Consider the following 12,112-nt stretch of genomic DNA (forward strand, 5'->3'; position numbering starts at 1 on the left):
ACAAAGCACCAGGCACGGAGCCATGCACAAAGCTGGCACGTGAGAAAAGCCAGCTGTTATCATCTGGGGTCAAGGGACGTGGAGAGCAGAGAGTTCTCTGGGGTGGGGGTACTACTCAGCCCTACGGAACAGCCCACCTGAGACCCTCAGCCTTCCAGGCCTGACGGAGAAGACCAGCCACTCTGCATTCCTGAAAAAGAGCTGCTTCTGGATTCCACACCAAGCTCCATGAGATGTACTTGAACCATAAAATGAGGTAGTAGTGTCTCATGATCCCACTTAGTAATCCCTGGACAATTTTACATTCTCTAGCAGTGACCTCCCTTGAGAGCTTGTCCCAGAACTTAACTCCCCTTAACCTCTCTAGTTCTTCCCTATGGCTAACCTAACTTTTTCTTGCTGCAGTTTAAGTCTATTTTCTCTTACTTGGTCCTCTCTGTAGAAAAACCCTGGCTCTCTAGAGACGCAGAGTCATTGCTAGAGTTCTCCTCAGAAGTCATAAAAAACGGCTGTGAAGTCACCCTGGCCTTTGCATTTTTCAGGCAAGGTCATCCTAGCCCCCTGTCCTGCTTTTACTTAAAAGACAAGCATGGACTGAGCACTAATATATGCCAAGCACAAAGCCAGATGGTGGGCTGGGCTACAAGGTCTACGGCCAGGACCCACCCCTTGAGGATCTGCAGCTGCACTTGTGAGGGGGAAGTGGAGGCTGAAGAATAAATGACTATGAAATGTGGAAGGTATGGAAACGAACCGTTCTTCCAGATCTGCAGATGAGCACAGAAGGACTCCATCGGTTCTTCTGAAATGTTCTAAGTAGCGAACAGCCTTTTAAGCTTCCAGGGAATGCAGAACAATGTAATTTCAAAAGGGGTTAGACTCAAAGGCCTGGATTTGAGTTCAAACCTCACTAATTATCCACTTGAGAAAGTTACTCAGCATCTCTGAGCCTCAGTGTCCCTCATCTGCAAAATGGGGACACACCTACTCTGTCTACCACAACTGTTTGTTGTGGGGATCAAATGAGGCCACAGATGGAAAGTCACCTATCTTATGATTACAGGCTTTGGACCCTACCTCTGTCCCTTACAAAGTCTGAGACCCTTGCTGAGGCTCCATCTGCTCATCAATAAAGCCAGCTGACACTGCCCATCTTAATCATGGCTGTAAAGCACGTGGCTGGCAAAGAGTAAGTGCATCATAAGTGACTGGTGGCATAATGATCATTACGAACGTGAGAGACAATTTGGTTGTTATTGGTAGAACAGTGGCAATATAATTTTTGTTGACTAGGTACAAAATCCATGTATCACAATCAGTTTCTAGGTAATGCAGCTCCTGGCGGTCTATAGCTATTAGCTCTAGACTGTTCTGCCAGAAGCTACCAACATCCCAACACATGCTTTTCTTTGGAAACAACTGCTCTGTTCCTAGAAGGAATGTGTTCTCCTGATATTTCCTGACCCTCTCTCCAGTCAGCCTTGGCAAAAGCCTGACCTTCCTTGACCCTCTGCAGAGTGGGGCTAATGTGCTGAAGGTCACTGGCCTGCAGAGCCCCCCTCTTTGGCCATCTCTCTGGGAACGCTGTCTGTTCTCTGCTTCCTGTCACCATGTGGCATGTGGCATGCTCCCGGAACCTGGCTGCTCTACCTGTGGTCCCAGTTGGTCCAGGTTGGAAAGGAAGAAGTACAAAGCAATTTTGGCCTCCAGTGCAAGGCTCATTTTTTTAAGTACAGCTTTTTCAGGAATAAAGCAGAATATTGATCTCTACTGATCCCTGTGCCTCTTTCTCAACTGGTGCAGAACTCACAGGAGTGTGTTATAGGACTAATGACTGAACTCTCTCTCTTTTTCTAATTCCAACAAAAAAAGGGTTACAAACCCACTGAGAAGAGGGCAAGGCCCAGGGTCAGGCCGGGAGAGGCTATCCATCTGAGGTAGACACCCACCTTAAACATGAAGGGTGAGAACCAGGCTGGCATGAAGACGAGGTTGCACAGGCGTGTGGTTGAGCACTGCTGGTCAATGCTGGCTAGCAGGGCCACTTCGCCCAACTTCCCGTGGCCTACGATCTCCACGGGCACCTTCAGGATAATTTCACCTTGCTCTTCGTGCAGACCTGGGAACAGCAGGATTCGGTCAAATAGGCTGGACATGGCCAGGGCACTGCCTAGGCTGTGAAACTCATGGCCTGGCCCGACACTCAGGGTACGACGTGTCCTCCTCCGGCGAAACAGAGAAAAGCAGACAGAGGTCTCCAAGATCGCAGCATTCTTGGTCCACATCTTGGAGGCAAGGTAATGCTGCTTGAAGGCCTCCCTCCAAGACTCAGGTTCCACATCAGGCTGGTTGGGCCAGTTGGGGTGGCGACACTCAGTGTAGCCCAGATACAGCTGCCGCCAGCGAGTCCTATCAAGACTGAGGATCAGTTCATACCAGGCCCTGCACACTAGGCTGCAACGGCCCAAGTCGGGAAGGGGCAAGTAGGCTAAGATCATGCGCCACAGCTCCAGGGGGAGGCTGCCAGCCTCCATCGTCACCTGGGAGACAGACACAGAACAAAAGAGTTTTTGTCTACGCTGCTTACAGTCCCCCTTCTTAAAATATCCCCTGCCTTCTGACCCCAGGGGTGAACAGGCACCTAGGCCCAGCCAATCACAGGACTCCACCCACTGAGTCAGAATCGTTCCCTGGGATTTTTCTACCTGCAATCAGCAGGGAAAACTTTCTTTTCTCTTAAAGACACTATAAAGATATGACCTAGTTTAGACTAGGTTTAATTTGGACTAATACAGAGGGAACCCACCTTTGGCTGTTACTGTCCTAGAGCTCTCTCTACTCATCACGGATCAAATCCTCATGGGAGGCAACCTCAGGAAAACTGCTGCTGAGGTTTCTGGTCCTGGCTCTGCCACTGGTTACTCATGTAACCCTAGTGTCCCAAGCATCTACTGGGCTAGCTGCCCAACCATCTGCTCCCATGATTTTTTTGGGGAAAATATCCCTCCCCCCACCAACAGTTTACACCACTTGCTTATAGAGGTAGGGCTTTCCGCAGCCCTGTGTGTGGAATAACACTACCCAGACCCCTGGCTGCAAATGACTGGACTCTGGATGGCTCCACTGGGCCACTGAGATCTTTAGGGGAATGTGAGTTGCAATTCTAGAATCAGATTGACTTCTTTCCTGAATGGAGGGGAATGAGTGGCTTGTTTCCTAAGCTATAAACTCAGGAACAGTTGTTGGTGACCATTTTCTCTGGGGGCAGGGGAGGGTGGAAGCAGAAGAAGCTGGTCTGCATTGAGAGGAGGATGAATGAGAGGCACAGAAAAAAGCAGAGAAAAGGGCAGAAACAAGGGGCATCCCAGTGTTTCTCCAGCACTGCAGGTCACAGTTCCAGTCTACTCTCAAAGCTCAGCTCCATCCTTGCCTTTTGAATCCCTTCAGCTACCTCTGTACTCTTCTAGCAAATTCTCCTTTTTGCCTAAGCTGGCTTCACTGCATTTCTGTTGTTTACACCTAGTTTAAGCTCTATCAGTGTCAGTTTCCCCACCTAAAAAACAAGGCAGCTGAATTAGATGACCTAGAGCAACTTCCAAGTCTGAACCCTGTAAGGTCTCTAGACAACTAGAAACTAAAACTGGAAACAGGGCCGACTCCATCACTGACTTTAATAATCAAGTTGTCCACCTCTCCAGGGCCTTAGTTTTCCCCTCAATTTTATAAAAATGATGATCAAACTTGTCAGCCATTAGCCCCAAGAAGGCTAAAAACACAGATGTGTGATTACATCTGATAGAAATTCTAAGCCTCCTCCAGACAGGTATGGCTTTAACTCTACAGATTAGTATCAGAGCCCAGATATGCAGGTTCTTCCATCATGATCACCCAGTGAGGCTTTATGAAGTTCTCAGTAGCACTGGAGAAGAACTGGCTCTGGACTGGTAAGCATGATGTAGAGAGGAAAGAAAGGCTGGGCTCCTGATACTGCAACTGCCCCAGGCAAATGCAATTTTACTCATGGTGGTTTCTGTGACACCCGTGTCTCCTGTTCCTCATCCCTTCTTTAGCTACACCTTCCCAGCCTTTTAAGGAGAAGAATGTTTTTCTATCCCTTCTCTAACCATTCTCTAGCTAAGTGATCACATTCGTTCCCTTGATTTCAACTACCAGTGTAAATTCAGGATCTCAGAATCTGAATTTCCAGCCCCTGCTGTCTCTTTCAAGCTCCGTACATGAATACCCAATTGCTGGCCAGACGTTTCTACCTGAAGGTTCCACAGACACTAAAAACTCAGCATCATATCCAAAATGGAACCTCACCTTCCAATTTAGGCCATGACAGAATTCCTAGAACTGGATTCTCCTGCCTGCCACAAACAAGGCAACAGAATCCATGCTCTCAGGCACTGAATAGCAAGCCACAAAGGACTGTGATCTTAGAGAGCAAGGAAACAGGAGGAAAGTGCATGACTGCTCCAGCTGTCATCTTGGGGCACCTTCTCATTGTGGGGTAGGGAGATGGAGCCCAGGCAGAGTGACAGTCTACTGAGCAGGCAGATTTGAGTTCTGGGCTGAAGCGGCTGAAATCTGCCAGGCAGGGTATCCAGAGGGCGTGAGCGACACAGCGTGGGGGTGGGTTTGGCGGGCAGTTTCTTGGCTGAAAGCTGGACCACACGCGTACAGGGTGGGACTTCCAAAGACCTAGTAGAAATTGCCTTCTCTGGGGTAAGTGGTGATACTAGAGATCAGGCAGAGCTGGGAGATCATGGAATTCCACCCAGAATATGGAGCATTCATACTGAGACTCAGAAAGGATGTGCCATGGGAATAAATTCAAATCGGAAGAATAAAGTCAAGCTTCATAGGATCAAAGGGTTCTTCCAGTAACTTATGCCTGCTAGAATGAAATTTAACAGTCCTAAAAAAGAAAAAGGACAACATAATCTAGACTCCCTCAACATGTCAGCTACAAGATATTGTGATGTTGGCATAAGAAAACTAGAGAGTCCTAAGACCCAGTTCCACCCACCTGTGGGCAGGCACCAGTCCCTCCCACCAGGAAGCCAGCACAAGCCCTTGGACCCTCATCCACCAGGGGGCAGACACCAGAAGCAAGAGGAGCTACAATTCTGCAGCCTGAGGAATGGAGGCCACAAACACAGAAAGTTAGACAGAACAAGATGGCAGAGGAATATAACCCAGACGAAGGAACAAGATAAAACTCCAGAAGGACAACTAAGTGAAGTGGAGATAGGCAATCTGCCTGAAAAATAATTCAGAGTAATGATAGTAGAGGTGATCCAAGATCTCGGAAAAAGAATGGAGGCACAGATTGGGAAGATACATGAAATGTTTGACAAAGAGTTAGAAGATTTAAAGAACAGAGATGAACAATATAAGAACTGAAATGAAAAATACAGTAGAGGGAATCAATAGCAGAATAAATGAGGCAGAAGAACGAATAAGTGAGCTGGAAGACAGATGGTGGAAATCACTGCTGAACAGAATAAAGAAAAAAGAATGAAAAGAAATGAGGACAGTCTGAGAGACCTCTGGGACAACATTAAATGCACCAACATTCACATTATAGGGATCCCTGAAGGAGAAGAGAGAGAGAAAGGGCCTGAGAAAATATTTGAAAACATAATAGTTGAAAACTTCCTTAACATGGGAAAGGAAACACTCAAGTCCAGGATGCGCAGAGAATCCCATAGGGGATAAACCCAAGGAGGAACACGCCAAGATACATACTATTCCAATTGACAAAAATTAAAGACAAAGAGAAAATATTAAAAGCAACAAGAGAAAAAGCAACAAATAACATACAAGGGAATCCCCATAAGGTTATCAGCTGATTTTTCAGCAAAAACTCTGCAGGCCAGAAGGGAGTGGCATGATATATTGAAAGTGATGAAAGGGGAAACCCTACAACCAAGAATACTCTACCCAGCAAGGCTCCCATTCAGATTCTAGGGAGAAATCAAAAGCTTTACAGACAAGCAAAAGCTAAGGGAATTCAGCACCACCAGACCAGCTTTACAACAAATGCTAAAGGAACTTCTCTAGATGGAAAAGAAAAGGCCACAACTAGAAACAAGAAAATTACGAATGGAAAAGCTCACCAGTAAAGGGAAACATACAGTTAAGGTAGGAAATCATTCACACACAAATATGATACTTAAACCAGTAATTGTGAGAGGAGGAGAATACAAATGCAGGATATTTGAAACACATTTGAAATTAAGAGATCAGCAACCTAAAACAATCATGCATATATATAGACTGCTATACCAAAACCATGGTAACTGCAAACCAAAAATCTACAATAGATACACACACAAAATAAAGCAATCCAAACACAACACTGAAGACAGTCATCAAATCACAAGAGAAGAGAACAAAAGAGGAAGGGAAGAAAAAAGACCCACAAAAACAAATCCCAAACAATTATCAAAATGGCAATAAGAACATACATATTGATGATTACCTTAAATGTAAATGGATTAAATGCTCTAACCAAAAGACACAGACTGGCTGAATGGATACAAAAACAAGACCTGTATATATGCTGTCTACAAGAGACTCACTTCAGATATAGGGACACAAACAGACAAAGTGAGGGGATGGAAAATGGTATTCCATGCAAATGGAAATCAAAAGAAAGCTGGAGTAGCAATACTCATGTCAGACAAAATAGACTTTAAAATAAAGGCTGTTACAACAGACAAAGAAGGAGGTTACATAATGATCAAGGGATCAATCCAAGAAGATATAACTGTAAATATATATGCACCCAACATAGGGGGGCCTCAACATATAAGGCAAATGCTAACAGCCATAAAGGGAGAAACTGACAGTAACACAATAATAGTAGGGGACTTTAACACCCCACTTGCATCAATGGACAGATCATCCAGAAAGAAAATCAATAAGGAAAGACAGGCCTTAAATGACACATTAGGTCACATGGACTTAACTGATATTTACAGAACATTCCACCCGAAAGCAGCAGGATACACATTCTACTTAAGTGCACACAGAACATTCTCCAGGATAGATCACAAGCTGGGCCATAAAGCAAGCCTTAGTAAATTTAAGAAAATTGAAATCATATCAAACATCTTTTCTGATCACAATGCTATGAGATAAGAAATCAACTACAAGAAAAAAACAGTAAAAAAAAGCAAACACGTGGAGGCTAAACAATATGTTACTAAACGACCAATGGATCACTGATGATACCAAAGAGGAAATAAAAAAATACCTAGAGACATATGAAAACAAAAACACAACAATCCAAAACCTATGGGACGCAGCAAAAGCTGTTCAATTAGGGAAGGTAAAAGCAATACAATCTTCCTCAGGAAACAAGAAAAATCTCAAACAACCTAACCTTACACCTAAAGTAACTAGAGAAAGAATAACAAACAAAACCCAAAGTTAGTAGAAGGAAAGAAACCATAAAGATCAGAACAGAAATAAATGAAATAGAGGTGAAGAAAACAACAGAAAAGATCAAGCTGGTTCTTTGAAAAGATAAGAAAAACTAATAAACCTTTAGCTAGACCCAACAAGAAAAAAAGGTAGAGAGCTCAAATCAACAACATTAGAATGAAAAAGGAGAAGTTACAACCGACACCACAGAAATACAAAGGATCATAAGAGACTACTACAAGCAACTATATGCCAATAAAATGGACAACCTGGAAGAAATGGACAAATTCTTAGAAAGGTACAATCTTCCAAGAATGAACCAGGAAGAAATAGAAAATATGAACAGACCAATCACAAGTACTGATATTGAAACTGTGATTTAAAAACTTCCAACAAACAAAAGTCCAGGACCAGATGGCTTCACAGGTGAAGTCTACTAAACATTTAGAGAAGAGTTAACAGCTATCCTTCTGGAACTATTCCAAAAAACTGCAGAGGAAGGAACACTCCCAAACTCATTCTATGAGGCCACCATCACTCAGGTACCAAAACCAGACAAAGATAGCACAAAAAAAGAAAATTACAGGCCAATATCACTGATGAACATAGATGCAAAAATCTTTAACAAAATACTAGCAAACCAAATTCAACAATACATTAAAAGGATCATACACCATGATCAAGTGGGATTTATCCCAGGGGTGCAAGGATTTTTCAATATCTGCAAATCAATCAGTGTGATACACCACATTAACAAATTGAAGAATAAAAACCATATGATCATCTCAATAGATGCAGAAAAAGCTTTCGATAAAATTCAACACTGATTTATGATAAAATCTCTCCAGAAAGTGGGTATAGAGGGAACCTACCTCAACATGACAAAGGCCATCTATGACAAACCCACAGCTAACATGGTACTCAACAGTGAAAAGCTGAAAGCATTTCCTCTAAGATCAGGAACAAGGTACGGATGTACGCTCTTGCCAATTTCATTCAAGATAGTTCTGGAAATCCTAGCCATGGCAATCAGAGAAGAAAAAGAAATAAAAGGAATCTAAATTGGAAAAGAAGAAGTAAAATGGTCACTGTTTGCAGATGACATGATACTATACATAGAAAGTCCTAAATATGTTACCAGAAAACTACTAGAGCTCATCAATAAATTCAGTAAAGTTGCAGGATACAAAACTAATGCACAGAAATCTCTTGCATTTCTATAAACTGACAACAAAAGATCAGAAAGAGAAATTAAGGAAACAATCCTATTTACCATTGCATCAAAAAGAATAAAATACCTAGGAATAAACCTACCTAAGGAGGCAAAAGACCTGTACTCTGAATACTGTAAGATGCTGATGAAAGAATTCAAAGATGACACAAACAGTTGGAAAGATATACCATGTTCTTGGTTTGGAAGAATCAATATCGTCAAAACAACTCTACTACCCAAGGCAATCTACAGATTCAATGCAATCTCTATCAAATTACCAATGGCATTTTTCACAGAACTAGAACAAAAAATTTTTTAATTTGTATGGAAACACAAAAGACCCCGAATAGCCAAAGCAATCCTAAGAAAGAAAAATGGAGCTGGAGGAATCAGGTTCCCTGACTTCAGACTATACTACAAAGCTACAGTAATCAAGACAATATAGTACTGGCACAAAAACAGAAATATAGATCAATGGAACAGTATAAAAAGCCCAGAAATAAACTCATGCACCTATGGTCAATTAATCTACGACAATGGAGAAAAGACAGTCTCTTCAATAAATGGTGCTGGGAAAACTGGACAGCTACATGTAAAAGAATGAAATTAGAACATTCTCTAACACCATACAGAAAAACAAACTCAAAATGGATTAAAGACCTAAATGTAAGACTAGATACTATGAAACTCTTAGAGGAAAACATAGGCAGAACACTCTTTGATGTAAATTGCAGCAATATCTTTTTGGACCCACCTTCTAGAGTAATGAATATAAAAATAAACAAATGGGACCTAATTAAACTTTAAAGCTTTGCACAGCAAAGGAAACCATAAACAAAATGAAAAGACAATCCACAGAATGGGAGAAAATATTTGCAAATGATGCAACCAACAAGGGATTAATCTCCAAAATACACAAACAGCTCAGGCAGCTCAATATCAAAAACAAACAAACAAATCAAAAACTGGGCAGAAGATCTTAATGGACATTTCTCCAAAGAGGACATACAGATGGCCAAAAAGCACATGAAAAGATGTTCAACATTGCTAATTATTAGAGAAATACAAATCAAAACTACAATGAGGTAGCACCTCACACTGGTCAGAATGGCCATCACTGACCATCACTGAAAAGTCTACAAACGATAAATGTTGGAAAGAGTGTGGAGAAAAGCAAACCCTCTTACACTGTTGGTAGGAATGTAAGTTGGTACAACCGCTATGAAGAAGAGTATGGGGGTTCCTTAAAAAACTAAAAATAGAACTACCATATAATCCAGCAAGCCCACTCCTGGGCATATATCTAGAGAAAACCATAATTCAAAAAGATACATGCACCCCAATGTTCACTGCAGCACTATTTACAATAGCCAAGACATGGAAGCAACCTAAATGTCCATCGACAGAGGAACAGATAAAGAAGATGTGGTACATATATACAATGGAATATTACTTGGCCATAAAAAAGAATGAAATAATGCCATTTGCAGCAACATGGATGGACCTGAGATTATCATACTAAATGAAGTAAGTCAGACAGAGAAAGACAAATATCATATATCACTTATATGTGGAATCTAAAAAAATGATACAAATGAACTTATTTACAAAACAGAAAGACTCACAGACTTCAGAAACAAACTTATGGTTATCAAAGGGGAAAGGTGGCAGTGGGGAGGGATAAATGCATATATACAGTCTGTATGTACACATTACTATATACAAAATAGATAATCAGCAAGGACCTGCTGAATAGCACTGGGAACTTGACTCAATATCCTGTAATAACCTATATGGGAAAAGAATCTGCCAAAGAATGGACATATGCATATGTATAACTGAATCACTTTGCTGTACACCTGAAACTAATACAACATTGTAAATCAACTATACTCCAATACAAAATAAAAATGAAACTAAAAAAAAAAAGAAAACTAGAGAGTCCAGAAATAGATTTGTACGTATACTGGTCAACTGATTTCTGACAAAACATCAATGCAATTCAGTGGATGGAGAAAAGTCTTTTCATCAAATGGTGCTGGAAAAATGATATCCGTATGGAAAAAAAAAGAACTTTTGCCTCATACCTTACACCATACATGAAAAAAAGTAACTCAAGATTGATTATAGACATACACATAAAAACTAAATCTATAATGCTCCTAGAAGAAAATATAGGAAAATACATTTGCAACTTTGGGGTAGGCAAAGATTTCTGAGAACACAAAAGGCATTAATCGTTAAAAAAAACCTAGTAAATTGGTCTATCAAAATTAAAATTTTCTGTTTATCAAAAGACATCATTAGGAAAAGAATGATAGAACGGGGAAAAATATTTGCAATACAACATACACAGGACAAAGGGCTTGAATCCAGGATATATTAAGAAATCCTACAACTCAGTAATAACAAAACCCAATAAAAAATAGGCAAAGATTTGAACAGAAACTTCAAAAAGAAAAATGAACAGCCGATAAACTCATGAAGAGATACTCAACATCATTAGTATTCATTATTACTCAATTTGTATTAAAACCATGATGAGATAAATGTGTGTTTCACACACACACTAAAATGGCTAAAATTAAGAACACTGAAAGCATCAAGGATGTGAAGTAACCAGAATTCTCATACATTGTTGGTAGGAGTATTAAATACTAGAAGCACTTCAGGAAACTGGCGATTTCTTCTGCAGTTAAAACATACACCTATCCCGGGACTTCCCTGGTGGTCCAGTGGTTAAGAATGCTTCTTGCAATGCAGGGGACACAGGTTCGATCCTTGGTCGGGGAACTAAGATCCCACATGCCGTGGGGCAACTAAGCCCGCGCACCACAACTACAGGGCCCATGCGCTCTGGAGCCTGCAAGCCACAACCAGAGAGAAGCCCATGCACCACAATGGAAGATCCTGTGTGCCGCAACTAAGACCCAACACAACCAATAAATAAATAAATAAATATTAAAAAAACAAACAAATCAAAAAAACCACATACCTATCCTGTGACCTAGAAATTCCACTCCTAGATATTTACCCAAGATAAGTGAAAATGTACATCTACAAAAGGACTGATTTTAGAATGTTTACAGCCGCTTTATTCCTAATAGTAAAACAAACAGACAGAAAACTAGAAACAACCCAAATGTCCATCAACAGAAGAGTGGATAAACAAATAATGGTGTATTCGTACAATGGAATACTATTCAGCAACAAAAAGGGATGAACTGCTGATAACACACAACATGGATGAATTGCAAAAAGAATGTGCTAGGCAAAAGAAATTAGTCACAAAAGACTACATATTGTATGATTCCATTTAGGTGAAGTTCAAAAACAGATAAAATCATCTATGGTGACAAAAATCAGAACAGTGCCTGCCAATGGGGTAGGGATTGACTTGCGGGGGTCAAGAGGAAACTTTGGGAGTAAAGGAAAAGCTTTACAGCTTCACTGGTATGTAAG

The 12,112-nt window shown here is 41.2% G+C and overlaps 1 protein-coding gene across 11 annotated transcripts in view; it reads right to left on the bottom strand.

Moving 5' to 3' along the window:
* Positions 1-12,112, bottom strand: part of FBXO10 (F-box protein 10) — an 83,500-nt gene that overhangs the window by 39,550 nt on the left and 31,838 nt on the right. For 10 of the 11 annotated variants that reach the window (XR_012332592.1, XR_012332593.1, XM_073806299.1 and 7 more), the window contains one exon: positions 1,950-2,540. Coding sequence is in view for 9 of the 11 variants with exons in the window: in XM_073806299.1 (XP_073662400.1) it covers positions 1,950-2,534 (585 nt within the window). In the remaining 2 variants the exon portion in view is untranslated. The remainder of the gene's footprint in view (positions 1-1,949; positions 2,541-12,112) is intronic. The other variant, XM_073806302.1, reaches the window with a different exon arrangement.

Source organism: Tursiops truncatus, chromosome 6, assembly GCF_011762595.2.
Source record: "Tursiops truncatus isolate mTurTru1 chromosome 6, mTurTru1.mat.Y, whole genome shotgun sequence".
Lineage (NCBI taxonomy): Eukaryota > Metazoa > Chordata > Mammalia > Artiodactyla > Delphinidae > Tursiops > Tursiops truncatus.